This window comes from Sus scrofa, chromosome 5, assembly GCF_054392235.1.
Source record: "Sus scrofa isolate SSC_HxYL_T2T_F1_AM1 chromosome 5, Sscrofa_HxYL_maternal_Yorkshire_Landrace_v2.0, whole genome shotgun sequence".
Taxonomy (NCBI): Eukaryota; Metazoa; Chordata; class Mammalia; order Artiodactyla; family Suidae; genus Sus; species Sus scrofa.
Window position 1 is genome coordinate 70732933 of NC_139387.1, and position 27769 is coordinate 70760701.

Consider the following 27769-nt stretch of genomic DNA (forward strand, 5'->3'; position numbering starts at 1 on the left):
GTCTGGCGCTCCCGAAGCCTCTCTGGGAGGGCAGGGTTCCAGAAAGGGGCAGGAACTTCCGTATGCGTAATTCCTGTGCGCCAAGCTCGGGTCCGCCGTGGGTGGGCGGGGGGGTAGGGTTTAGAAGGGAGCGCACTTCCGGTGCCCTTTCTCCAGCAAGCACCTGGGGCTCGGACCCTCGTGTGAAGGGTGCGATCCGTAAACTGGAGCGCGGTAAAGGCAGGCCGGCACCCGCTTCTGACCTCTGGTGCCGCCGGCCTCAAGATCGGACATGGCCCAGAACTTGAAGGACTTAGCGGGACGGCTGCCCTCCGGGCCCCGGGGCATGGGCACGGCGCTGAAGCTGCTGCTGGGGGCCGGCGCCGTGGCCTACGGCATCCGCGAGTCGGTGTTCACCGGTGAGCAACCTCCGCCCGCTTTCCGGACACCGGCCGACCCTCCCTAGGCCCCTGCCCAGCCCCGCCGGGTCCACGCGCTCACCCAGCCCCTCACCCCGCCCCTGCCAGAAGCTCGCACGTACTCTGAGCCCTGCCTGGTCTGACCCCCCCACCCCTCTCCCCGCAGTGGAAGGCGGGCACAGAGCCATTTTCTTTAATCGGATCGGAGGCGTGCAGCAGGACACCATTCTGGCCGAGGGCCTTCACTTCAGGTAATGGCGGGCAAAGCGGACTGCCCCTGACCCTTCACCCTTGAATCCCGACTCACCAGTAGCTATAGTAAGATTTTCAAAAGCATTCAACAGCCACCCTTTCCCCTCCTCACGCCCATCTCCCGGAACAGTGGGTGCTGCCCAAAACTCCAGCAGCACATACTGTTGTTCTCCAAAGGGAGAAGAGAATGTCTCCGTGACCGTGGTCATTTAAGAGAAGCAGACCAAGAAACAGGTGGTGGTGGAGAACAGAGCAAAACGAGGGAAACTGCTGTCTCCTAATCCCTATCCTTGTTCCCTCTCCTCCAGGATCCCCTGGTTCCAGTACCCTATCATCTATGATATTCGAGCCAGACCCCGAAAAATTTCCTCCCCCACAGGCTCCAAAGGTAGGTCTGGGCACTGGGGCGTTTCGGGCAGTAAACAAAGGAGCCTGGCCAGAGAGTAGGGAAAAGGGTAGTGTCAGATCTCTTAGTTTCCCCTTCTGCAAACAGACTATAATAAAAGCATCTGCTGCTTGGCTTAAAGCAGTACATTCTGGACACACTGTGTGTTTGCACATTTTTAACTGTCCCTCCCCCAATGCAAACTCAGTGAGAGTGTTGTTTGTTCTTGGTCTTATTCACTGCCTAGATGGAGGTCTTGTTTTAAATCCCTTTTTCTTTTAACTGCTTCATTTATTCTCTATATCTGCTGGTACAGCCTGTCCTGACCTTACTCTTCGCTGGTGCACCTGTTTCCCCCAGACCCTTTGTCACACACACTCCCAGAGGCATGTACACAGTGAAGCAAGTAGCTCACCTGTACTGTACTTTTTTTGTACTATTTTTATTTATTTATTTATTTATTTATTGTCTTTTTAGGGCTGCACCGGTGGCATATGGAGGTTCCCAGGCTAGCAGTCCAGTCAGAGCTGTAGGTACCAGCCTACGCCAGAGCCACAGCAATGCAGGATCTGAGCCGCATCTGCAGCCTACACCACAGCTCACGGCAACGCCAGATCCTTAACCCACTGAGCGAGGCCAGGGATCAAACCTGCATCCTCATGGATGCTAGTTGGGTTTGTTAACCACTGGGCCCTGAGGGGAACTCCACTCCTTTTGTACTATTTTTAGTGCAGGTTGTTTAACATTCCCAAAACTCTAAGCCTTAAGAGTATGATTCAGAGAACACAGGTTTTGTTCTCAAGTCTTGTCCTCAAGTCCTCCCAGCCTCATACAGGAGTCAGGTGATTGGGATGCAGAGTAACAGGACCTACAGTAGAGACTGCACAGTAGAAGGCCAAAAGAAAGGTCATTTTTCCTGGTGGAGGGGTTGTGGGTAGAGAAGCCTCGACAGTGGACCAGGCTGCATTTGTCTTTGCTGAGTCACATCCAGTCAACCTGATGACCCTGCCCCCCTCCCCGGGTGGGGGTGGGGGGCAGTTCCAGACCACACGGCATTGCTGTAGGCAGAGGGGGAAGCAAGTGGAGGAGGCATTGCTCGGGGAGGAGGGCTTTGTAAGAGGCCATGTGAGGCCCCCATGGCCTTGACCAGCCACTGCTGACCTCGCTCTCAGACCTGCAGATGGTGAACATCTCCCTGCGGGTGCTGTCCCGACCCAACGCCATGGAGCTGCCCAGCATGTACCAGCGCCTGGGGCTGGACTATGAGGAGCGAGTGCTGCCCTCCATTGTCAACGAGGTGCTCAAGAGTGTGGTGGCCAAGTTCAACGCCTCCCAGCTGATCACCCAGCGGGCCCAGGTCTGACTGCAGCTCCCATCAGCATCTGCATGGGGTCAGCATTTCTCTCCTAGGCCCAGCACCCTGGGTGTTAGGAGAGGCAGCCTGTTAGGATAGGGTTGTGACCAAAAAGCTGTGCTGACAGCCCTTGTGGGAATCAGGCAAAGCCAGGCCTGGAACTTGATAGCAGTAGAGTCTAGATGAGCACATTTTGTTGCAGGGAGTGGAGATTGGGAGTCAGTGTAACCAAGTTCTTTCCAGCTCAGCTGTTCTAGCGAGGAGCTAAGAAAGGGTCACTGCGTTTTCTGCCATTTTCAGTTGACTGGGATTCCCACAGTTACAGCATGCCTTCGTTTCAGTTCTCCAGTCCCCTCAACGCCCCTCCCCCCCCCCGCGCCCCAGGTGTCCTTGTTGATCCGAAGGGAGCTGACGGAGAGGGCCAAGGACTTCAGCCTCATCCTGGACGATGTCGCCATCACTGAGCTGAGCTTCAGCCGGGAGTACACAGCAGCTGTAGAAGCCAAACAAGTGGGTGAGTCACAAGAGGAGTCGGGCGAGGGCTTCTGAGGACACGGGAGGAGCGGTAGAGTTCCAGACACTTCACATCCGTGGCCCCGATTCTCTCTCACCACAGCTCAGCAGGAAGCCCAGCGGGCCCAGTTCTTGGTAGAAAAAGCGAAGCAGGAACAGCGGCAAAAGATTGTGCAGGCCGAGGGTGAGGCAGAGGCCGCCAGAATGATATCCTTCTGCTGAAGAGCTCGCAGCCCAGCCCCTGGACCCTCTGCTCCCCATCCTCCCCTGTGAGCTGGCTGATGAGACTAAGGCGAATGCGACCCGTGCACTCGGATCCCTGGGGGTGGGGGGACTGAATCGGATCTGAAATCTTAGTGAGGTGCCTGAGGCCTGGCTCCTCGCCGTAAGGCAGATCAACAGCACTGCTGGCCTTGCCTCTGTTTCTGCCGCTGCCTCCAGTTCCTGGCAGCTGCCCACAGGGAGGCCCACAGGTGGGACCAGGGTAGGGCCGGGCACGAGCCACGTGAGCGCAACCTTGGATCTGACAGCCCAGAGGAGAACCAGGTGAGGGTAGGAAGGATGGGGCCCCAATGAGACCTGGCCTTGTGTGAGCCCTTAACCCGACCCTGCTCACCTGGGAGAAGCTCTGAGCAAGAACCCTGGCTACATCAAGCTGCGCAAGATCCGGGCCGCCCAGAACATCTCCAAGACGGTGAGTATGTGAGCCCAGAGTCTCCAAGGCTACCTGGGAGTGGAGGTGTTTCTACACATGGAAGTGAGGGGGTTAGAACCTTGCTTGTTTAGATTTTTGCTCCAACTGGCTTCTCTGATTTTTTCCTCCCCTCAAAAATGATTCCTTTGGATTCCCCTGGCCTTCTGTTCACACCTGTCATGGAATCACAGTCGCTCTGCATCGTGTGTGAGGGCGGGAACCGTGGCTCCCCTAATTCACCCACATTCCATCAGTGCTGAGTGTGTTGCAAGGGCAGGAATAGGGGGCTTCTTTCCTTGATAGAGACATGTCTCCCTCCTGCCCTGTAGATCGCCACGTCACAGAATCGTATCTATCTCACTGCTGATAACCTTGTGCTGAACCTACAGGATGAAAGTTTCACCCGGTAAGAGATGCAACCTTCACGTGGGGTGTCGCACAGGACGGGGGGGCTAGGCTCTGGAGCTTGTTACCAGCTTACTCGTGTGACCTTTGAGAACACTGTTTGAACCAAAGTGGGGGCACTGGGTGATTGACAGTTCCTAAGTCAAATCTCCAAGGATTTCATGTACAAGGTCATCTCGTGTAAAAAGCACTGTAATTGCCAAGTTGTGTTTAATTGAGAAGTGCCCCCCTCCCTGCCCCCGGGGGCACAGAGTGCCAGGCAAGGAACAATGAGAGATGGCAGTGGCCCAGGGAGCAAGGCTCTTCCTCCCCGGAGCCTGAGATTCCTGGTTCCTACAAGTTTGACTTTTTTTCTTGGGAGTGAAGTGGGCTTTAGAGCTGGGTGGGGCTTGAAACCGTCTAATCACACGTTCCTTTCTCTCTCTGTGTTCCCCGTCGTCTGGTGACCTGGTCCGCAGGGGCAGGTAAGTTGCAGTGCAGCCCATCCTCAGTACCTGCCTCCTCCCCCACCGCCTCACCTTTTCACCTCCCCGCACACAGCCACGGGCAGGGAGGAGGGGGGTGCCGAGGGGCTCTGCCTCTCAGAGGCATATCCGCTAATAATATCACCATCCGCCTTGTTTCCACAGCGACAGCCTTATCAAGAGTAAGAAGTGAACCTGGTAACCGAGCACTCTGCCACCAGGGAAGAAGTGGATCTGTTTCTCCCCTAGTTTTTGAGGAGCCAGCCTGGGGTCCAGCACACCCCCACCCTGCCGCCAGTATCATGTGATGGTCCCTCCACATCTGACCTCCCAACCCTTCTTGAAGAACAAAGACTGAGCATTTTCCAGGGAGTGACTCCCCCATTGCCAGGGGTGTTGGGGCAGGGTGATTTCTCAGTGATCTCCTAGTGTTGGTTCCTCCCTCACAGTTGGGAGGCGGATCACCACCACCCCAGGAATTCTCAATAAATTTTTATTACTTAAGCTGAAGTCAAGGCCTCCGGTGTCTTGAGCTGGGCTGAGGAGGCACGCATGCGCGCTCACACAGCACTCTGCTGGGTCCTTCTTTGTCTCTGCCAGCAGGGGGCGGGAGAAGTCTGGCCAGGCAGGAGAACGCCAGCCAGCTGTGCCCGCTGCCCTCGCCCTGGAAGCCCAGGCGGGTTGGGAGCTGCAGGCCCTCGGTCCAGTCTGGGAAGCCAGCTGCACTCCTCACCCCACCCTCCGTACAACCACATCACCCATTTATTTACCAACATCTCCTTTTTTAAGGCTGAAGCAGCTGTGGCTTTGCTGAGCTAGACCAAAAATCTGATGACCCCAACCGGAGCTGCTTCCTTGGTAACAGGGTTGCGTGTAGCTGTGAACCATTTGCACTTACTGGGGGACTGTTTACCCTCCTCCATTTCTCCATCAGGGCTCCACCTCTGGAGGTGGGCTCTTCACTCCCACAGCACCGGGTCCCCAATAAGACAGGTGCTTCACAGCCTTCCCAGTGCAGCCGAGTGTCCAGGAGCAGAGAAACTACTGCACCTACACCCACCCAGCCGTTTCCCATCCCTCGTCCTTCCAGGGAGGTGGGGTTGAAGCGTGTGCAGGAATCATGAAGTTCATGGTGGGGAAGGACATGCACCTTACAGGGCATAGAGGGCCTGGGTTCACCTTCGGCTGCTTCGGTTTTTGAAGGAAGTAGGTTGGTTAATTGTCCCCTGCTCCGCAGGTTGAATGTCATGAAAGGGACAGGGAGACAAGGCAGTGGTGGCCACCCCACCCCCAAGGAGCTGGGAGCCCAAGGTGAGACTGACAACGAGACAAAAGCTGGAGAAGAGCTGAATGAGCGCCCAGGTCCCGTCCACACTTTATTTCCTTCACGTGCCCGGGGCAGGAAGAGGATGGAGGCGCCTGGAGAGCCAGCCTGATTCCCGGTCCCTCCGAGGCAGCCATTTTGTCTCCTCCCATTGTTTCCCTCTCCTGGTGACTTACCCCCCCCCTCCCCAGGGGTAAAGTTCAGAGGTTGCTGGTCCGGAGGCCTCTGTGGTCTTCGGGGCTCCCTGAAGGTCATTGCCGAGGGCGCCGGCCGGGGGCCATCTTTACCAGACAGTGTTAGGAGCTTCACTATTAGACCATCCAACACTGTGCTGGAAGATGGACCCAGAGCCGGCGACAGGCGTCCGGGCTGGAGCGGGCCAGTCGCTACAAGGACCCTGGCCTCGGGCCAGCTGAGATCTCTTGAAAGGCTGTGAGCCAATCCCAAGCTCAGGGTCAGCTGTGGGTTTTGGATCCTCCAGATGACAAATCACACCGGGCTGGGGGAGGGGCTGGGGCCATTGTGTCCCTTCCGTAGGCAGCCAGCCAACCAGAGCCACCTCTCTTGCAGCACCCTCTGCTCAAGGGAAGGGGCCTCTGGGGCCGTGGGGACGTTCGGGAGTGGGGGTCGCAGCCAGCGGGGTGCTGGGGGCCTGAGACGGTGGACGTCGCTGGCACAGGGGCAGGGGCCTCCATCATTACCCGGCAGTATTAGAGACTCGCAAGCAGCACCCAAACACTGCTGGGTAAGACGGGGGCCCCCACCCCGCCACCCGCTCAGGGCAGGCAGGCCCCGGCCCAGGCTCCCGGGGAGCTGCGGAACCCTGGCTCCCATCCCCCACCACCCGCGTCCCTGGGGACACTTCCGGGTGAGCCCTGCCGCCGCCACCAGCCCCACCCTGGCTTGCTGATCCACTGAGGCCTGGGCAGGCCTTCCGAAGCCCCCTGCCCATCTCTCTGCCTCTGAGCCACTTCCCTGCCACCCGCACCGCCTGTCCCTGCCCCCCATACACCAGTTCACCACCCTCAGACCCCCTGGATAGTCCCTAGCTTAGTCCCAGGACCCCTCTCCCGGTGGCCTTTACCTGTCACTGGGCCGCCTGCCCTCCAGAGAGTGAGGGCTGCGGAGAAGAGGAATCAAGGCCTGGGGCTGAAGGCCTAGAAGCCGCCCTGGCCTCCCCTCTTCCTCCTTCCTTCTCGCCTTGGCTTGCCGGGCAGCCGGGCAGCAGCGCAGGCTCCTCACCTGGGCCCCGCCCGCCGCCCCTGCGCACAGGTGTGTCCTCCTGCCATAGGCTGCACCCCCGCTGCCTTAACCCCTTCCCTCCCAGCTCCGGCTGCAGGCGCCTCCTCTGAGGCCTGGCCACCCCACGGGCCCCCACCCTTCTCCCCTCCTACCTACCTCCTCTGCCCCAGGGCCAGACGAGGCAGCCAGGTGGCCAGAGGGACAAAGGGAGGGGCTGTTTGGGGGCCCCTTTGCCTTCTGCCTTGGCCGCAGCCGGCAGCTGCCCCTGCCACAGCCAGCACCTTTCCCCGAGGCCTCTGCCCACGGCCAGAGCTGGAGGAGGGGAGACCCTGAGGACAGAGAAGGCTCAGCTCAGCAGGGACTGGGCTGTGCCCTGTCCAGTGCCCTCCTGTGCAAGACATCCCTGCCTGTGTTGTGGGGAAGGGGCCAGAGGGGCACCTCTCTGTCCTCACCCTCGGTGCTGGGGTCCCTGCCCCTGCCAAATGCTGGCCAGGAGCATCAGCCCTGACCCAGCCGAATCATGTGCTGAGTCGCTCTCTGGCAGCCTTCGCCCCAGTCCTGCAGGGAGGACTGACCCCCTCTCTGTCTCCAGAGGGACCCTGGACCCACCTCATCGCCCCAGAGAGTCCACGTCCCAGCTGCGGGCAGTTAGCCCAACTGCCCAAGGGCGGTTGGAGGGGGTGGGACCCGCCTTTCTTTTGTGCTGCTCAGGCTGGCAAAGAAAGGGCGTTGCTGGGAGCAGGGCCCTGAGGCCCACAGGTGATGCTCCACCCACCCACCCCCTGCAGGGCCATAACTGGAGAGCTGAGCTGTCCTGTAGCCCAGTCCCAGCTCTTCCCTCAGGCTCTCTCGCTCTCTTCCCCCACATTCGTTTGCATCCTTTTTGTGTGTGTGAGTGTGTCTGTATTTTTAGCATACGGAGCATACGGAGGTTCCCAGGCTAGGGGTCTCATCGGAGCTACAGCTGCTGGCCTACACCACAGCCACACCAGATCTGAGCCACATCTGCGACCTACACCACAGTTCATGGCAACGCTGGATCCTTAACCCATTGAGCGTGGCTGGGGATTGAACCTGCGTCCTCATGGACACTAGGTGGGTTCGTTAACGCTGATCCACACATCCTTAATTCCTGTCAGTACTCATTCTCTGTTTGTGGCCTGTTTCTGGGTCTGTCTTCCCTACCAGTCTCCTCAGTTCCACAAGGACGGGAACGGTGGGGCTCCCCATTGCACCCCAGCACTACTCCAGTGCCTGAGATACAAGGGACCCTCAATTTTAGAAAGTGTAGGATTTCCTGCGGTGTTGCAATGGAATTGGCGGCAGCTTAGGAACGCTGGGACGCAGGTTTGATCCCTGGACCAGCACAGTGGGTTAAGGTCGAAACTGTGGCTCAGATCTAAGCCCTGGCCTGAGAACCCCCTATGCTACGGGGCGATCAAAAAATTAAGAAATAGTAATTAATAAATTAAAGTCTGGAGTTCCTGTTGTGGCTCAGTGGTTAATGAATCACACTAGGAACCATGAGATTGTGTGTTTGATCCCTGGCCTCGCTCAGTGGGTTAAGGATCTGGCGTTGCTGTGAGCTGTGGTATGGGTCGCAGACACAGCTCAAATCCGGCGTGGCTGTGGCTGTGGCTGTGGCGTAGGCCGGCAGCTGTAGCTTGGATTCGACCCCTAGCCTGGGAACCTCCACATGCCACAGGTGCGGCCCTAGAAAAAGACAAAATAAATAAATAAAAATAAAAATAAAGTGTATGTTAAGTGAATGACAACCCAGCCCACTCACTTCAGGATGCCAGCTCCTTAGCTGGTCCAGCAGCAGGGAGCCTGTCCTTCCCTAGTCACCTCCGTCAGGCTCATCTCCCCAGGAGACCAGCATTTTAAAGCCTTAACACAAAGAAGGAATGCCTGGTTGTCCACTCTGGACACAGGAAAAGGAAGTGTGAACAAAAATAAAACTCGGACCAGGAGCCTAAGGCAGCAGTGGCCCCAGGAAGGGAGGAGCGGGGCACACCTGTGAGCACCACGCGCCCAGAGGGGAGGGGGCACCGGGGAGGCTGGTGCTAGGCCTGTGCTAACTGGCCTTTATCGATCTTCTTAGCTCCTGGCCCTAGAAGTCAGGCCACGGAATGCAGTGGTGTCCCCCAGGGGTGACCCCAGCTGCCTCTCCAGGAATGTGGGCTCCGGGGCCAGAAGGCCCTGAGTTGAAACCTTAGTGTCAATAGCCCTGCGGCCTTGAGCAAGTATTTAATCTATCTGCACCTCAATTTCTCCCACTCTGTAATAGGAATGATACTGTAAGGTTTTTTGTTTGTTTGTTTGTCTTTAACATCTGGTGCATATGGAAATTACTGGGCTCGGGGTCACATCAGAGCTGTGGCAGCCTGCCTATGCCACAGCCACGGCCATGTGGGATCCAAGCCACATCTGTGACCCACACCACAGCTCACGGCAACGCCAGATCCTGAACCCACTGAGAAAGGCCAGGGATGGAACCTGAATCCTCATGGACCCTAGGCAGGTTCTTAACCCTCTGAGCTACAGTGGAAAATCCAGTACTCCAATCTTTTAAACAGTGCCTGACACACATGGCAAGAGTGTAAAAAACTGGAGTTCCCATCGTGGCACAGAGGGTTAAGAACCTGTCTAGGGTCCATGAGGATTCAGGTTCCATCCCTAGCCTTTCTCAGCGGGTTCAGGATCCGGCGTTGCCGTGAGCTGTGGTGTAGGTTGCAGACTCGGCTCAGATCTGATGTCACTGTGGCTGTGGCGTAGGCCAGCAGCTGTAGCTCTGATTGGACTCCTAGCCTGGGAACCTCCATGTGCCGTGGGTACAGCGTGAAAAAGCAAAAAAAAAAAAAAAAAAAAAAAAAAAGTCCAGGTTCTTGCCTTCACTTCGGACCAACTGGCTATAAATCAGAGGCTCTCGAAAGCCCTTCTTGGATTTCATTTGCTAGAGCAGCTGATGAAACCTTTTTTTCTGTGTGTGTGTGTGTGTGTGTGTGTGTGTGTGTGTGTGTGTGTGTCTTTTTAAGGTTGCAACCTTGGCATATGGAAGTTCCCAGGCTAGGGGTTGAATCAGAGCTGTAGCCGCCGGCCTACACCACAGCCACAGCAACCCCGGATCCTTAACCCACTGTGAGGCCAGGGATAGAACCTCATCCTCTTGGATACTAGTCAGATTCGTTTCCACTGAGCCACCAAGGGAAATCCTCACAGAACATTTACTTACATCTATCAGTTCACTATCAAGGGTACAGATAAAAAGCCAGATTAAGAGTTACATAGCGGAGTTCCCATCGTGGCTCAGAGGTTAGTATCCACGAGGATGCAGATTTGATCCTGGCCTTGCTCAGTGGGTTAACGATCCAGCATTGCCGTGAGCTGTGGTGTAGGTTGCAGACGCGGCTCAGATCCCGAACTGCTGTGGCTGTGGTGTAAGCCAGCAGCTACAGCTCTGATTACACTCCTAGCCTGGGAACCTCCATATGCCGCGGGAGTGGCCCTAGAAAAGGCAAAAAAAGACAAAAAAAAAAAAAAAAAAAAGAGTGTAAGAAATTATTACTGCCAGTCGTATCACCATCCGTGATCTTCACAACCATCCTCCAGGTTGAAGGGAAGAGACAGCTGGCCCCGCTCACACTCCTTGTACGTCTGACTGTGAAGGCTGCCCTCACAGAGCGGTCCCTGCCTCCCTCCCCCTCCCGCCCAGGCACCCAGAGTTAGAGACCCACACACACAGTGATCCTAACAGCTTTTATTTACAGGAGTAGAAGGGCCTGGCCCAGCCTGGGGCCATGCTGGGCTATATACAGGGTCTGGGAGAGGGAGGTAGGGATGGGGCCATTTAAATTACAATGGAATGGGGGGCAGGCTCCAAGGTGCAGGCTGCAGGTGGTCCACTGGGATGGGGCTGAGGCTGCAGAGAGAGGGGAGGAAGGGATCAGGGGGTGGCTATTCCTGGACGGGGCCCGGGGCGGGGCGGGGTGGGGAGGGGGGAGATACAGGTCTGAGATGGTTGGGAAGGCAGGGTGAGGACGCAGCCACCGCATCTGTCCAGGGCAGAGCATGGAGCTGGGGGCCCCTGCGGGCAGGTGGGGAGGAGCCGTACCGTGGCCGCCCCTGGACGTGCCCGGCTCACTTCCTCTTCAGGGAGCCCTTGCTCTTCTCCTTGTCTGCTGACCGCTGCTTCTTCACCTTCTCCTCCTTCTTGTTCTTACTGTGCACGTTCTCATACACGTCCTCCTTGTGCCTGCGAGAGGGGCGGGGCGGGCAAGTGCGGACAGTCAGGGAGGGGACAGGGCAGCCTCATCCAGCACCAGCAGCCCCTTAGGACCGCCCACCTCACAGGTGAGCAAACTGAGGCCAGAAAAGCGAGGACACCACTCCTTACACCGTCCTTACACTCCACCAGAAACTCCCGGGAGCAGAGGCTCCATCTCATATCAGTGTACCTGGCACAGGCCCCACGTGGAGGGCACCCAGGAAACACAGGTTAAACCAAGCTCAAGAACGAAGGTCAAGAACCAAGCTTGGGAGTTCCCGTCGTGGCTCAGTGGTTAACGAATCCGACTAGGAACCATGAGGTTGCGGGTTCGATCCCTGGCCTCACTCAGTGGGTTAAGGATCCGGCATTGCCGTGAGCTGTGGTGTAGGTTGCAGATGCGGCTCGGATCCCACATTGCTGTGGCTGTGGTGTAGGTCGGTGGCTACAGCTCCGATTAGACCCCTAGCCTGGGAACCTCCATATGCCACGGGAGCGGCCTCAGAAAAGGCAAAAGGACAAAAAAAAAAAAAAAAAAAAAAAAGACTAAATAAATAAATAAATAAAATAAGCTTGAGGAGTTCCCGTCATGGCGCAGCAGAACCATGAGCTTGCGGGTTCGATCCCTAGCCTTGCTCAGTGGATTAAGGATCCTGCATTGCGGTGAGCTGTGGTGTAGGTCGCAGACTCGGGACTGTCGTGGCTGTGGCTGTTGCTCTGATTAGCCCCCTAGTCTGAGTGCGGCCTTAAAAAGCAAAAAAAAGAAAGAAAGAAAGAAAGAAAGAAAAAAGCAAAAAAAATAACCGAGCTTGAACCACTCTATACACCCATGTAACCACCTTTTTCATCGTTCCGGGAAGATTACTCATGCTGCTTTCCAGTCCATATCACCAGCCCCTGCCAGCCAACCACTGCCCTGATTTCTGTCATCAAAGATGTTTTGCCTGTTCTTATATGTCATATAAATGGAACCAAACAATTAAAAAAAAAAACACCTTGACCTTGAACCGGAACCTCCCAGGAAAGGGTCAGGGGTCAGGCTGGGGAAGAGAAAGAGGCCCATGTGGGGAGGCCGTGGGCAGGAGCCACTCACTTGGAGGAGGTGCGGGAGGCCTTGGCATGAGCGTTCTTCATGGCGAGGGGGTAGGTGATGTTCCCATATTCCGACTCCCGGCCCTTCTGCGACTGTGGGAAGATGGGTGGTAGAAGCGCGGTGGTCCCAGGAGCACCAGAGAAAGCCCACTGCCAGCCCCCCCAACCCCCAACGGCCCGGCCAAGCCTTGTGCTGCCCGCACCTGTATGACCTCCAGCTTCTTCTTGGTGGTTTCAATGAACTGGGCGATGGCCACGTAGATGAACTTGTACTGCGCCTCTGTCTGCACCATGCCCGAGCGCTGGGCCCGCACCATCTGGATGGTCTTCTGGATGTCGATGTCACAGTCCAGGCCTGGCAGGGATGGTGGCTGGAGGTCAGGCCCAGGCCCAGGTGGACCTGGGGGCCCATTCGCCCACCTGCCCCCTCGTCCCCCACCAGTCACTCTCACCCTTGGTGGAAATGCTCTCCATAAGCATGTCGATGACAATGATGGTACCAGTGCGACCGATGCCAGCGCTGGGGAGAGAAGGGGCACCGTTAGAGGCCGGCACTGGCCGGGAAGGGGGAGCCCCGTGTTCAGCGCCAGCATGGGTGGGGCTTAGGGGACCGAGGCTGCAGGGGATGGCTGTGGATGCAAGGTGCCGGAAATGAGAGGGTCTCCAGGTGGGCAGACAAGCAGGGCAGAAGTTGGCTCAACTCTGCACCTGGGGTCTTCTCCAGCCAAGGGATGTGGGGGCAGGGCCAGGCTCTCAGGTCCTAAGATCCTTCTCCCCAGATGCCCATCACTTTCCTTCTTCCCTACACCTCACTCTGCTCCCCGCCCCAGGAGATCTAGGGCCTGGCCCACCTCTGCCCTACCTGCTCCCACAGCCTTGGCGCCCAGGTGAGGCGGCCCTTCTCTTTCTGCGAGGCTCTGCTTCCCTTTTATCTTTTTCTTCTTCTTCTTTTTTTTTTTAGGTCCACACCCGCAGCATATAGAAGTTTGCAGGCTGGGGGTCAAATCGGAGCTACAGCTGCCAGCCTAGACCACAGCCGCAGCAACTCGGGATCTGAGCCACATCTGAGATCTACACCACAGCTCACGACAACCCTGGATCCTTAACCCACTGAGCGCAGCCAGGGATCAAACCCACAACCTCATGGATACTAGTCAGGGTCGTAACCCACTGAGCCACGACGGGAACGCTTCTATTTCCCTTTTTCTTCAGACATTGAAGGCAGTGCAAGGGCAGCCCTGAGACAGCAAGGCACGGGGCCATGCAGCAGGAAGTCTCCCTCTGCCCACCCTCTGCCGCGACCCCTGGGCAAACACACCCCAGGAGGCTCAGGACCCCACCTAGATCCCAGGCCCACCCGCTCGGCTAGGCCAGTGGGGCCAATGCCCTGAGTCTAGCTGTCTAATTTCAAACACAGATTGTCAAAAATAACTCCCCCTCACCCACTTCCTTCCTGTAAGATCTAAATAAAGACCATGGGGATTTCAAGTGGGGGGGGGCACAGGCAGTGGGGACGTTCTTGGCGAGGGGCCTGACCCTGGAAGCAGAGCGGGGTCCCTGAGACCGCAGGTGAGGGGCACCTCCAGGCTTGGCCCGCCCTGCCCCGCCCCAGCCCAGCCCGGCCCGGCCCGGGATGCAGGGAGGAAGGGTGGCTGGTGGGAGGAAGGAGGAAGTCTCTGCCCTCACAGCCTGGGGTCACAAGGAGGGAGCTGGAAGGGAAGAGATGGAAGCAGATTCCCCTTTCCCGTTCCCTGCCTGATGTGAGTTATTAAAGCGTGAACAGCTCCCATTGTCCAGGGTTCACTGTATTCCAAACACAGCAAGAGGGCTCATTTCATCTTCACGACAACCCTGTCGGAATCCTGATTTTACCGATGAGGAACCACACGGTCAGAGAAGTGCCGTCATGTGTCCAATATCACACAGCCAGCGGGTGGAAGGGCTGGAGGCGTCCGTCCAGGACCCTGCGCACTGCCTTCCACGCACCCAGGCCGGGCCAGCGGAGTAGGCCCGTCTGCGGGACCCTGCCCCTCAGGCCTGACGGGACCCCCTGCTCCTCCTCGCTGACCCCGCAGCACCCCCCACCTTAGCAGGAATGGGGTCTCCTGCTCATGAACACGAGGGCCAGTGGAGCTAGTGATGCATGAGCCTGGGGCCGAGTCGGGGTCTCTGGTGAGTGGGGGAAAGACAGGGAGCAGCAATGGAGGAGCCCAGGGCTACAGGTGGAAGAGAGAGGGATGGGGGCCGCGCTGACCCCAGGAAGAAACACCGTTTTGGGGCCCATTTCCTCATCAGGATGTGGCAGCTTGGACCACATGGTACATCCTGGGCAGTCTCTGAGGAAGCTCACACACACCCACACCCACACCCACACCCACCTACACACATGCACACAGAGGGTCAAGCCATGAGCTTGGTTCCTGCTAAGTTCCACCCGTGAATCTGGAGCCATCAGGACCCAGAGCAGGTGGGGGCGAGGGTGGGGGGAGGCATTAAAGGAGTTACTGTGTCAATTGCTTATGACAGTGCCTGGCGCTTAGCAGTTTTACTTGCCAGCTACTACTTTGACTATTATTACTATTATTATTATTATTATTATTATTATTATTATTATTATTATTCTCACCTGCAGTGCACGATGATGGGCCCTGCGTGAGGCAGACTTTCCTGCCGCTGGTTGATCTGGTCCAGGAAGCTGAGGACACCCCCAGGCTCGCTGGGGACCCCATGGTCAGGCCAGCTCAGGTACTGGTAGTGCCAGATCTCCCGAACCAGGTCCCCCTGGGCCGAGGACATAGGGTCAATGCCCCCTGCTCCCACTCATGGCCTCATTCTACCCAACCAAAGAGAACAGGTGTGGGGGGGGGTCCTGGTGTGGGGCAGGGGACACTCACATTTGCCAGCGGGGAGACCTGTAAGGTGCGGAGTTTGTACTCAGCTGTGTCGTGCTCCCCACCGTTGGTGACAGCGTAGGGTCCGTAAACACGCTGACTGCCCACTTCTGGCCAGTACGGGACACATTTGTTCTGAAAAGGGAGGGTGGAGATGGCGACTGAGGGACAGAAGCAGGGCCTGAGCCCCTAGTGCTGGCCCATCAGCATCTGATGTGTGACCTGGCCGAGAGTCAGAGACAAAGGATCTGGCCTCGGCTCAGCCTCCCGCAGGTGGTGAGACCTGAGCAGCCACGTATAGGTCACTCAGTGAATGTCAGCTGGCACACTCACAGTCCCCGATGCTTCCCAGCCCAGGCTGGTGTTACAGACACACATAAGATGTGGCCTGTGCCTCTAGAAGCTCACAGGGAGACGGAGGAACAGGGGAACCAGAGTTGCTGAGGAGCCTGGTGGAAGGAGAGACTCATTCTCTGTCTAGGCAAGGGAGGAAATCAGGGAGGACTTCCCAGAGGAGGGAGCATCTGAGCTGGGTTTTCAAAGAACGAGGAGTCTGTCAGGCAGAGATAATGCTGAGAGAGGAAGCCACTTCCTAGAGGCCGGGAGCTCGTGCAGAGGCACAGAAACCTGAAGGAGCCTGGCAGGTCAGAGGCAGCAAGGGCCAGAGGGCGGCCATCAAGCCCGAGTGCCAGGTCTGGGACTGTGATCACCCGAAAGGCAGCTGGCAGCCACTGAGGGGTTCTCAGAAGGAGCAGCCTGATGCAGTGTGTGCTGGGGGTGGGGGTGGGACAATTCCAGAAAGAATTATGAGGCTGAGAGGAGAGGAGAGGCCTCTGGCCCGGAGGAGACAGGCCGGGGTGGGGCAGGGGACAGTCAAAGGCAGGCGGCCACTGGAAATCTGAGTCTGGAGGTCAGGGGAGCCCAAGCTGGGAGGCAGGGATCTGGGAGTCAGGGTGTACCCAGACCTTGTACCCCAGTTTTCCCACAAGGTAGGACCCTCGCCCTCTGAGGGGCCCCAAGTTTCTTTGGCTTAATAGTGGTGGCGATAAGTACTGGGAGCACGGGGCTCAGCCTACCCGGCCCTTCTCCACCTCCCGAGTGGTCATGACGATGACACGGGTGTTCTCCTGCCACACCATCTGCCAGAAGTCGTTGACCGTGGCCTCCAGGCAGCCCTGGCTGGCGATGTAGGTCTTAGCGTTCTCATCGGGCCCTAGCAGCTTGTTCTGGATGTGAGTGCAGAGACGTGCAGGACCGTGAGCCCCTCGTACCCCCACCACCCCCAGCCACCCACGGGGACAGCTTTTGCGTCACCCACATGTCTCTGAACCCAGCAACCTCATGAGCAAGGGAGGTGGGGATCCTTGGGGCCCAGCCCCCCCACTTCCCTGTGACCAGCAGGCACACCAACCTTGACATAGTTGGCGTTAATGTAGTCAGACCCAGGGATGTTACTGTCCCGTCCCTGCAGGATCACTCGGCTGTGGTCGACTGGGAGTGGGGCAGAGGAAGCAAGAAGGGCCTGGATCAGACCCTTCCTGAACTCCCAGGCCATGCTTGCCCAGAAGCCATGAGCTCTCAGAGCACTGTGGGCAGGCAGGGGTAGGGGATCTGGATGGGGTGGGAATTAAGGTTTCAGGGGAAGAGGAGGGTGGGGCGCAGGTGGCTCCTTTGCGGGGAGCAGAGGCTTTTTGAAGTGGGGGGGAGGTTCTATTGTGTGGGTGGGGTGGGGGCCCTCCTTGAGCGGGAGTATGGGGAGACCCTATGTGCTGCGGGGAGGTCGGCTGCTGTGGGGAGCGTTCTCCTCGTGAGCAGGTGCTGCCTGTGGCGGGGAGGGCTGAAGGCTGCCCAGGAGCAGGGCGCTCACATGGAAGGATGTTCTTGTAACGATTCTTGCTCTTGTTTTCTGGCCGCTGCCCTTCCAGCCGCTGGTGCAAGTTCTTCACCTCCTGCTTCTGCAGACTCTGGGGGGGAGGAGTGAAAGGGGGACATGGAGCCCCAGCCCCTAGAGGGGGCACCCATGGAGGGCAAAGGACGTGGGGCCGATCAGTACACGGGGTGGGAGAGAGGAGACGGGGTCTGCCGAGGACCCCACGCCCTTTCCCCCCTGGTCCCATCAGGCACCTCAAACTCCTCCCAGAAGCCGGCCTTGGCTGTCTCCTCTGACTCCTGCTTCTTGTTCAGTTCCAAGACCCGGTTCTCGATGTCAGCCGCGTTCACCCTCGTGGCATAGTATGGCTGGGGTAGGGGAAGGCGAGAAGTCAGCCGCTTCTAGAGCCGGAAGCTGGGGGCAAAGGAGGAGGCAGCCAGGCCCACCTCTCACCTGCCGCAGGTAGACGAAGGCGCCCGAGGCCTCCTCAATCCCCGTCTTCTTGAAGTGCTCCACCAGGTCCGTGAGGCTGTCGAAGGTCTCAGGACCCCCCACTGTGTAGCGGCCACCCTGCGGGGGCACCAAGTCAGACCAGCCTTGGACCAAAGCCCAGGCTGACCCTCCCCATGGGCAATGCTCTGAGCACAGATGGGACCCAGGAGGGTGCCTCCCCACTGTCCAGGCACCTTACCTCACACATGACCTTGATATGGGTGACTTTGAGTGGGGATCCCGGGCCAGCCTTGGGCTGGTCGCTGAGCACAGACAGCACAAAATCTCCAGGCTGGCTGAGACTCTCACGCACAAGAAATGTCCAGGGCTCACCCTTGGCCTGCAGCAGTGTCTCTGCCTGCCCTCCAGACATGTGGCCATGGTACCACCTAGAGAAGGCAGCATCCGGGAAGGTGAGACCTCAGCCAGGGGCAGGCACCGCGCGGACATCCGCCCCCGGGAGCAGTGACACGAGGTCCCTGCACGTGCAGGCACTGTTCTGCATGCCTTCAAACCCACCACCCTCCATAGGACTGTGATGCTCACAGAATGCTGGGAGGCAAGTACCACCCATTGTGCAGATGAGAAGACTGAGGCCGGGCGACTGCGCACTGGCCCAAGGCCCTGGCTGATGAGAGGCAAGCCTCAGGACTTCTCGCCAAGCCCAGGTCTGAAAGTTTAAGACAAAGGCAGACTGGCAGGCCATGCCCACAATATTTAAAGGGGAGAACAACCCAGGAAGGGTCTCCATGAAAGACAGGGCTGGGCTAGGGACACAGAAATGCCGACAAAGGCCAAACCACAGTGAGCAACGATGGGGACAGACGGAAGTCACAAGGGAGGCAAGATGGGGCGACCTCCCTCTGGGAGCCGGGAAGGCAGACAACCCCACTGGATAAAGAGTGGCTTGGGGGCTCTGGGGTGCCCAGGAGGATGTCACTGAAGGGGATGTTGGGGCTCAGAGGGGTTCAGAGAGGCAGAAAGCAGAACTAGGACCTTTCCCCAAAGCACACCCCCTTCCCAGGAGGAAACTGTAGCCCCGCAATGCCCAGCCCCACAGGAAACCACGTGATGGAAAAAACACAAAACTCCTTCTGGGGAGAGAGTGAGAAGTGAGGTTGTGAGGTTTCCTCAGCCCAGGGACCAGGCAAGGGGGGGCATTTTCCAACCGCAGGAATGGGGGGAAGGAGGGAGGGGGCCAGTCGCTCCCGCCCCATCTCGCTCCTGCCCAGGGGAGACTGCAGCTCAGAGACCTCCAGAGCCTCTTGGACTGTCCAGGAGCCCCCTGGGCCACCCCATCCCACCCCTCAGGGATGGACCAGGGTCCCCCCCTCCCCCCAGAAAATGGGGAAGGGGCTCACCCTCTCCCCCCAGGCCCCAGGATGAGGAAGTTTCCATGCAAATGTCAGGCTGACCACAGACAGCGAGCTAGCCATTGAGGGGACAAATGCAAAGAATGCAAATTCCCGCAGAGGAGGAGGGGGAGCCACCATGGCAGAGGACACAGGCGGAGGTTTGGAGAAAGAGCCTGCCCCACGCACTGCACTGCTGGGGTCAGGGGTGAGCCCAGGCCTCTTGGTGCTGGTCACCTAAGAGGCCTCCTAGCGTCAGCTTCCCCAGTTGACCTTGGGTCTTGATTCCCTCTCTCCTTGACCTCTCCCAGCCCTGGTTTGAACCCAGGCCTCAGGCTCCTTCCCAGGGGTGTGTGCTCAGCTCCATCCCTCTTCCGGCTCCATCCGCAACCTACTTCTCACAACCTGGCAGCAGCCAGGACACGAAGAGTTCAAGTGGGTCTGGGTGGAAAACCCTCATGAATGTTGCGGATGGGGCGCAGCACAAGGGCCGGGGGGGCAGACACCAAGAAGGGCAGCCACGAGCAAGGGCATCCGTGTGGCTGGCCTCCTGGAGGAGTTGGCTTCTCAGGAAGTGGATCAATGGCTTCGTGTTCGTGGGCACACGTCTCCCAGGGGTGACTTGAACAGGACTATTGATGCAAGTTGGGAGGCGTGCATCTCAGTAAGACTGAAGGCTGGCAGAATCAGGGTTTGGAATCCTTTCAACAATCACCACACGAATACAGGACAAGGGCAAGTTGGCTCAGCCCCCAGGAGTGTGCAAAAAATCCCCAGAGTTATTTATTCAGCTGCCTTTCCCCTTCATGGGGGCTATCATGATCCTGGAGACGACGTAGCTGCTAAAATGACCCACTGCGTAATTCTGAGCAATAGGGTCCATGCTTCGCGGGGAGCACATGGGGAGTAGTCAGCGCAGTTCTGGGGACCATATCCTTGGAGCCAAAAAGATGGGCAGAAAAGGCCTGGCAAATGACCCTGTGCCCAGGCACTAGGCCCCTTACACAGGTGACCCCATTGCTCAGTTTTCAACCATCCGTGTTCTGGTCAAAGGATTGATCGGGCGCTACCCAGCCCCAGAGGGCAGACCCATCCTCACGGGGATGCTCAGATAAGCCACCAAGTATCCTCAGGAACATTGGTCCCTATGCCCCTGCTCAACACCAGCCACTCAGTGTATTAACTTGTACAGGGGGAGGGAACAGCCAAAGGAAGGCAGATTCCCTTCCATGGAAGGAAGAAGAGCTTTCTAACAACAGAGCCAATCTGATGGGGAACTCAGCCACGACCGAGGAGTGGCTTCCCTGTCACTAGTGGGGCCTGGACTGCTGGCTGACAGGGACCCTGGAGAAGGACGAGGTGACCTTCTCTGGCTTCCTCAGGGGTTGATGGAAAGGGGCCCCAGCATCACATGGAGGAAAGAGGCCCCCGGAGCCCTGAGAAGAAGCAGAGGTGAGGAGGCGGGGGCGGGGGGCGGCCCCCACTCCTGGGTGGGTCAGGGCGTGAAGCCCCTCACCTCTCACTGGTGGGGTCCGAGCAGTTCAGCGGGTACTTGAGGTGGATGATTGTGCCGTCTCGGTCCTGCAGGACGCCCTGCTGCTGCGTGTAATACTCCACCAGCTCCGTCAGCGTCGCAAACTTCTCCCCTCCATACAGGTCGTAGAAATCCCCCGAGTTCTGGATCCGAATATGGGTCACCTGATCCCCCACCCTGCGGGGCACCAGGCGGTGAGGTGAGTGGGTGCAAGAGCGGATGGAGGTGGGGACGGGGTGAGGGGTGGGCTCGGGGCCCCCGGGCACGCAGGGAGGGGGCAGACACACGCAGGGACCGGAACAAGGTGCCGAGGGAGTCCCCAGCCCCCGGCTGGAGTGGAGGGCCACCCACCTGACAGAGAGGGAGAAGTCGCCCTGGTTCTTGCGACTGGGCCGAGCCAGGAAGCTGCCGTGGACCCCTCGGCCCTTGAGCAGGGTCTCTGCATCCAGCCCGCTGAGGTCTCGGTGAAACCACCTGGGAGGCCGGGAGGGCAGTGAGGAGAAGTCCCACGGGTCCCCGGGCACCCTGCCTCCGGCCTGCCCTGGGTCCCAGGCCCTTACCTCACCATCCTGGGGTGCCCCGGCGGGGAGGGGGTACAGGCAAGGAGATGATGCCACTGAGTCCAGACAAGAGGAGAATGCCGGGGCTAAGCCTCCCGCGGCTCTCAGCACTCAGGCCACCCCACCGCCCGCCACCCGCGGTCCTGGTTCTGGGGCTGCCACTCTGCTGGCCTGGGGCAGCCGGCAGGGCGGGGACAGGAAGGGGCGCGGCCGACCCCTTGGGGGAACTCACTTGTACTTCTCGTTTTAGAGCAGAGCAGGGTGGCAGTGGGGGTGGGGACAGAGCCCTCTTCCCACACATCTGCCATCTAAGGCCTCAGGAGTGTGGCCCTCCGCACATGAGATGACACAGGAATAAGGACACACGTGTCCCGGCAAAGACCAAGCTTCGTACATGCGAACCCACAGGGTCACGCGCCAGGTCCTTCTCCTCCACAAGCTGCCTCCATGCAGCCTTCCCTGGTTCAAGCCCATAATGATGGTGACAGTGGCAACTGTCATTAGAGGATCTGACTGTACCCCCAGCCTGTACTACACAGCGTTTACCTGCCTTATCTGATGCGTTCCTCACAATAGCCCTACGAAGCGGGTACCTTCATTATGCCCATTTTCCAGACAAGGAACCTGGGGCTCAGGGAGTGTAGGCAACACGCCTGAGGTCATGCAGTCAGTAAGTGGCAGTGCGGGGATACAAGCCAGACAGCCTGGTTCTGAAGCCACTGATTTTAGCTGCTATGCTCCAGGCCGCAGGGCTTCAAAGAACAGAGGGTGGGAGACTCTTCCATTGGAGCCACGGTGGGAGAGGGATGTCCCCTAACTGCCAAGGCCATGCAGATGCTCACAGAGGGACAGGGGCCCACCCCCCACCGCCACCCCCCGCAGCACACACACATATCTGAAGAGGTGTCATGGGGCAGAGGGATGGACAAAATGACCCCAGAACAGCCCTGCCCAACGTGCACCTTCTCTAATTCTTCTTCTTCTTCTTCTCTCTTTTTTTTTTTTGGTCCTTTTAGGGCCGTTCCCATGGCATGTGGAGGTTCTCAGGCTAGGGGTCTAATTGGAGCTGTAACCACCGGGCTATGCCAGAGCCACAGCAACGCGGGATCCAAGCTGCATCTGCGACCTACACCACAGCTCACAGCAACGCCAGATCCTTAACCCACTGAGCGAGGCCAGGGATCGAACCCACATCCTCATGGATACTAGTCAGGTTTGTTAGCCACTGAGCCACAGCGGGAACTCTCCCTTCTCTACTTCTTGTCCCCAGGTTTTGGCGCACCCACCTTACCCCTACCCTGCAGCCAGGGCTGGGGGTGATGAGCAGAATGCAGGGGAAAGCAGACCTATGGATACAGGTAAGGGCAAAGCCGCCAGCCCCTCTGGGCACGTCCATCTAGGTCTAAGCCGTAGGTTCTTGCCAAGGGGGCCTGGTCTGATTCAGACCTGTCTTCTGGGCCCAGGTCCTGCCATGGCTTGTTCTCAGGGCTAGTTGACCTGGAGAGGCCTAAACACTAAAAGCGTGTGATGCTCCCTGTAATTCCAAATACAAACACAAACACCGCCAAACCAAAGCAAAAGGAAAAAAGCCCAACGAAACATACACAAGGAACACCTGTGGGCAGCTTCCCTAGGGAGGCACCTCTCCTTCCACATTTTGGAAGGTTGTATCATGGGCACGTACGAATTTTGTTGTTGTTGTTGTTCTTTTTGCCTTTTCTAGGCCCGCTCCCACGGCATATGGAGGCTCCCAGGCTAGGGATCTAGTTGGAGCTGTAGCCACTGGCCTACGCCAGAGCCACAGCAAAGCGGGATCCGAGTCGAGTCTGCAACCTACGCCACAGCTCACGGCAACGCCGGATCCTTAACCCACCGAGCAAGGCCAGGGATCAAACCCGCAACCTCATGGTTCCTAGTCGGATTTGTTAACCACTAGGGGAACTCCCCGGCATGTATGACTTTTATAAAAAGAAGTCAACTGACTGGGAGATGGCAATTTCTGGGACACTGCTGGTGCTGGGAATGCTCTCCATCGCCCTTTGGGTTGTGTATACATGGCTGTAATAAACGTCACAGCCATCGGGCAATGTGTTGAATATTCAGGCACGCTGTGGTTGCTATACCTCAAAAAAAAAAAAAAAAAAAAAAAAAAAAAAGGAAAATAAATAATAAAGTGTTCAAGCCCGATGAAAGTCATTTTCCTTTCTTTCTTTCCTTCCTTCCTCCCTTCTTTCTTTCTTTTCTTTTTACAGCCATACCTGCAGCATATGGACATTCTCCAGGGACTAACTCCAAGCAGCAGCTTCAACCTATGCTGTAGCAGCACCAGATCTTTGTTTTGTTTTGTCTTTTGTCTTTTTAGGGCTGCACCCGTGGCATATGGAGGTTCCCAGGCTAGGGGTCGAATCAGAGCTGTAGCAGCCGGAGTACACCACAGCCATAGCAAAACAGGATCCGAGCCACCTCTGCGACATACACCACAGCTCACGGCAACGCCAGATCCTTAACCCACTGAGCAAGGCCAGGGATCGAACCCAAAACCTCATGGTTCCTAGTCGGATTCGTTAACCACTGAGCCGCTACGGGAACTCCCAGCACCGGATCTTTTAACCCACCACGCCAGGCCCAGGATGACATCTGTGCTTCCACACTGGCCTGAACTGCTGCAGTCAGATTCTTAACCCACTACACTGCAGAGGGAACTCCTAGTTTTCTTATTTGGCTACTTTACCGTTTCTTTGAAAACATCAAACATCAAGTTCCCCTCCCGCCAAAAGAGCTTCCTTTCTTCCCCCTCTTTCTGGGAACTTGCTCGGTCTGTTCATTGCACAGGCTAATGCTGACTACTTCCAGGCTTGGACAGCAGCCCTGAAAGACCATGAACTACCTCCCACAGCAGGGGGCAGGAAGAAGGTGGGTGCAGTCACCGTCGCCTCTACCACAGGCAGGTCCACTATTGCTCTTCTCACCTCCAAGCGGTCACAATTCAGTATGATGCCTCACACAGAGTGTGTGCCCAACAACCAAACTCATCCGGCCCTGCACACATGCATGGTCCATGCCCAGCTCATTGCCGCACGTACACACCCTGCTTGTCACATACAGATGAGTATGCATGCACACACAAGCTTCCACCCATGCACACATGGTCCCACTACACACTTTAGCCTCTGTGTGCACCTACACACATAACAGGTGGGGGGCAAACACCCACACATGGACACACCCCGACCACACGTGAAATTGCGAGTCTTTGCTCAGCACTAAACTCCCCCTGCACCTTGGCTATAGGCCACTCTGCCTCTGGGGCTTAAACCACTTGGTGGGGAAAAATTAACCAGGCACCAAGCAACTCCAGACCACGGAAAAGGCAGGAATTTCTCTGAAGAGTGTTAGCCAGACAGACGCTAGAATGAGATGTACGGTCTTGCTGTCCTTTGGCAGGAGAGTAAATAAGAAGCACCTCCCTTCCCTCAGCATAAGAGAGGTTGCAGCAGATTTGCACACGCACAATCCCTTTGGGCCCTCAGACATCCCTGTGGTGCAGGAATTATTCTCCCTGGGTTTTTTTGGTCTTTTTTTCTTTTTTTAGGGCTGCACCCTCAGCATATGGAGGTTCCCAGGCTAGGGGTCAAATCGGAGATGCAGCCGCCAGCCTACGCCACAGCCACAGCAATGCCAGATCTGAGCTGCATCTGCTTCCTACACCACAGCTCACGGCAACGCCGGGTCCTTAACCCACTGAGTGAGGCCAGGGATCGAACCCAAGTCCTCATGGATACCATCCGACTAGGAATCATGAGTTGCGGGTTCAATCCCTCGCCTCACTCAGTGGGTTAAGGATCTGGCATTGCTGTGAGCTGTGGTGTAGGCTGCAGACACAGCTCGGATCTGGTGAGGCTGTGGCTGTGGCGTAGGCTGGCGGCTACAGCTCTGATTCGACCCCTAGCCTGGGAACCTCCATATGCCACAGGTGCAGCCCTGGAAAAGACAAAAAAAAAAAAAAAAAAAAAAAAAGCTAATATGAAGTAGGTTTTTAGAAAAGGTTTTTGTTGTTGTTTGCTTTTTTTTTTTTTTAGGGCCACACCTGCAGCATATGGAAGTTCCCAGGCTAGGAATGGAATCAGAGCTACAGCTGCTGGCCTACGCCACAGCCACAGCAACACAGGATCCAAGCCTCATCTGAGACCTACGCCACAGCCCATTGCCGTATCCTTAACCCACTGAGTGAGGCCAGGGGTCAAACCCGCATCTTCATGAATACTAGTCAGATTTGATTCCACTTTGCCACAACAGGAACTCCATAGAGCAGGGTTTTTGTTGTTGTTGTTTTGTTGTTTGGCCACCCCAAAGCATATGGAGTTCCCAGGCCAGGAATCGGATCGTTAACGCACTGTGCCAGGCTGGGGATCTAACCTGCGTCCCAGTTGTCCAGAGACGCCGCCAATCCCATTGTGCCACAGAGGGAACTTCATAGGGTGAACAGCTTTTATATAACGTCATTAATCCACACGGCCACACTGTTCACTGTTTAGTAAGTCTCGTTAGCCCAATTCTAGAAACAAAAAGGAAGGCGCAGAGAAGTATCTTGCCCAAGGTCACAAGCTAGTGAGGGGGAAGGGGACAAACCAAGGCTGTCTGACGCCAGAGTCCACTGTCCTTCCTGCCACACCAGCCACTGCTGGAGAAAGCAGTGTGGCATTGGCACAGCCCACAAAGGAAGCCAAAGGGGCCGGCGCTTCTGCAGAGGCCACGTCTATCTGCAAAGGCACCTGGGTGGCAGGCATAGGACCCATGGAGAGCGCTGTGGCTGAGCCACCCTGAGAGGTGGTGGCACACGGCAGAGGGTCTCACAGGACCAGGCTGAGGAACCAAGGAAGGATTCTGTATTGAGCGAGGCCTTGCCAACCGCCTGGTAGGAAAAGGACTGAGGCAGGAGTGCGGAAGGGACCAAGGACCAGAAGATTCAAGCACCTTGACACCAGAGCTGAAAGAGATGAGGTGAGCAGTGGGGGATGCAGGTCACACCCCAAGGGCAGAGGTGAGCGTGAAAAGAACCTACAGGACTTGGGGGCGATCAAGCCACCAACTCACCAACATGCCAAGTGGGTCCTCAGCATAATATCCTGACTCCAGCAAGGCCTGGCCGGCCCCAGCCCTGCCCCTCTCCCGACCAACCTTTTTTTTTTTTTTTTTTTTTGTCTTTTTGCCTTTTCTAGGGCCACTCCCACGGCATATGGAGGCTCCCAGGCTAGGGGTCTAATCAGAGCTGTAGCCACCGGCCTATGCCAGAGCCACAGCAACGTGGGATCCAAGCCGCATGTGCGACCTACACCACAGCTCACGGCAACACTGGACCCTTAACCCACTGAGCAAGGCCAGGAATCGAACCCACAACCTCATGGTTCCTACTCGGATTCGTCAACCACTGCACCACAATGGGAACTCCTAACCTATTTTTTTTCATTGTCATAGTCATTTTTATATAAATATTCGCAGCTCATGTTACAGAATAAGCCCTACCAGGGAAAAAAGTCACTATTCAGTTTTGCTTAGTTTGTTTCCGCAGCAAGGCCTTTGCACGGGCCCCTTCCTCTGCTCAGAGCCGCTGAAGGCCAGTGCTTCCTCCTCACCCAGGGCTCAGCTCCCATGTCACCTCCTGGGGAAAGCCCTCCCTGACCAGTGATGCCACCGGCAACCCGACTTTTGCGAGCACGTGAAACTGTTTCATTTTCTGTGTAATCTGCAATTATCCTATTTAATGGTTCCTTGTACAGTCTGTGGCTTTCCTCTGGAGGGAAGCAAGGGGAGGGCCGGGACTGTGTCTGTCTCGTTTGCTACAGTATTGATAGCACCTTCAAAAGCACCTGGCATATACTGGATGCTCAACAGGTATCTGCTGAATGAACTGACGCACAGGTGTCAAGGGAAACCGAAGGACATTGGGAAGTTGAATGGGACCGGGGCGGGTGTGTGTGTGTGTGTGTGTGTGTGTGTGCTCGCGCGTGTGCACTTTCTCGGGTCTACCTTTCAGATGTATAATGTTTTAAGTGAGTGGGCTACCCAGGGGGACAGGTCCTAAGCGTATGGCAGAAACAGGAGACCCGAAGGTGGAAGGAGAAATGCAACGGTGAGAATAAACACGTATCTGTCGGGGGGGGGGGGTGCTTGAAAAGGTGGGGGCAGAGGGCACGAATGAGCCTGGAGTCCCTGGCATCTTGTGGGGAGGGGGATGGGGGGAGGTAGTGCATAGGACGGAAAGCAGACCCCAGGCAGGGGGCAGGGGCAGGTGGCACTCTGGTCTCACGCCTATCAGGCGTGAGCAGGAACCCTGCCCCTCCCTCCCAAATGAACAGGGGACTGTGGTACCCAGGTGAAGCAGGGGACTTACCCACGGGACAACATCTCCCCAGAGGCCTGAGGAGTCACAGGCAGAAGGCCACAGGGGGTGGGGCGCAGGTGAGAAAGAACGCTCAGAACTCAGCCACTTCCCGCTGGATGGTGCCCGCCAGGCCAAAGGCACCGCAGGGCCAAGCCCCTGGACTAAAAATCCCCGGAAAAGGGGCAGGTGGGGCGGGGCTGGCCTCAGCCCGCCCTCGGCAGCTGCCTGTCCAGGGTTCGCCTTCCCTTGGGAGGGGAGGAGCCACCTGGAGCTCCACCTGGAGCCCAGCCAACTGAGC

The 27769-nt window shown here is 57.2% G+C and overlaps 2 protein-coding genes and 2 non-coding genes across 7 annotated transcripts; 2 read left to right on the forward strand and 2 right to left on the reverse strand.

Annotated features, from left to right (window-relative positions):
- Window positions 1–68: 68 nt before the first annotated feature.
- On the forward strand, window positions 69–4975 carry PHB2 (prohibitin 2). 3 transcript variants are annotated; one of them, NM_001243556.1, is given in 10 exon segments: window positions 69–398; window positions 565–649; window positions 959–1038; window positions 2208–2392; window positions 2774–2903; window positions 3006–3109; window positions 3519–3596; window positions 3926–4002; window positions 4460–4465; window positions 4631–4975. In NM_001243556.1, coding segments are annotated over 10 exon segments (900 nt in total). In that variant the 5' UTR covers window positions 69–271; the 3' UTR covers window positions 4659–4975.
- Window positions 3177–3431, forward strand: LOC146403433 (small nucleolar RNA U89). The gene has a single exon (XR_014804689.1). It is a non-coding gene; the product is annotated as a small nucleolar RNA U89 (small nucleolar RNA).
- A 1091-nt stretch (window positions 4976–6066) lies between the features above and the next one.
- On the reverse strand, window positions 6067–6131 carry MIR141 (microRNA mir-141). The gene has a single exon (NR_162177.1). It is a non-coding gene; the product is annotated as a microRNA mir-141 (primary transcript).
- Window positions 6132–10776: 4645 nt separating this feature from the next.
- Window positions 10777–27642, reverse strand: PTPN6 (protein tyrosine phosphatase non-receptor type 6). Of its 2 annotated transcripts, none has more exons than XM_005652593.3 (16): window positions 27481–27642; window positions 20881–21003; window positions 20512–20706; window positions 17843–18032; window positions 17605–17721; window positions 17406–17519; window positions 17149–17245; window positions 16693–16772; window positions 16358–16507; window positions 15285–15416; window positions 15017–15171; window positions 12843–12910; window positions 12594–12745; window positions 12392–12483; window positions 11146–11286; window positions 10777–10953 (listed from the first exon to the last, which is right to left on the reverse strand). In XM_005652593.3, exons 1-15 carry the CDS (start codon window positions 27492–27494, stop codon window positions 11172–11174), a joined length of 1794 nt encoding a protein of 597 aa, XP_005652650.1. In that variant the 5' UTR covers window positions 27495–27642; the 3' UTR covers window positions 10777–10953; window positions 11146–11171. The 2 variants fall into 2 exon arrangements, with proteins under 2 accessions (XP_005652650.1, XP_003355638.1); XM_003355590.5 differs by lacking the exon at window positions 27481–27642 and adding an exon at window positions 21090–21234.
- Between the last annotated feature and the right edge of the window lie 127 nt (window positions 27643–27769).

Excerpts from the sequence above, each read along its gene's own strand:
- PHB2 (XM_085024721.1), top strand. The coding sequence starts at position 272 with ATGGCCCAGAACTTGAAGGACTTAGCGGGACGGCTGCCCTCCGGGCCC. Across the intron at positions 650-958 it reads GCCGAGGGCCTTCACTTCAG|GATCCCCTGGTTCCAGTACC; the intron begins GTAATGGCGGGC and ends CCTCTCCTCCAG. Across the intron at positions 2,904-3,005 it reads TGTAGAAGCCAAACAAGTGG|CTCAGCAGGAAGCCCAGCGG; the intron begins GTGAGTCACAAG and ends CTCTCACCACAG.
- PTPN6 (XM_005652593.3), bottom strand. Across the intron at positions 12,484-12,593 it reads AGAAGCTGGAGGTCATACAG|TCGCAGAAGGGCCGGGAGTC; the intron begins GTGCGGGCAGCA and ends ATCTTCCCACAG. Across the intron at positions 11,287-12,391 it reads GCCTCCCGCACCTCCTCCAA|GCACAAGGAGGACGTGTATG; the intron begins GTGAGTGGCTCC and ends CCCCTCTCGCAG.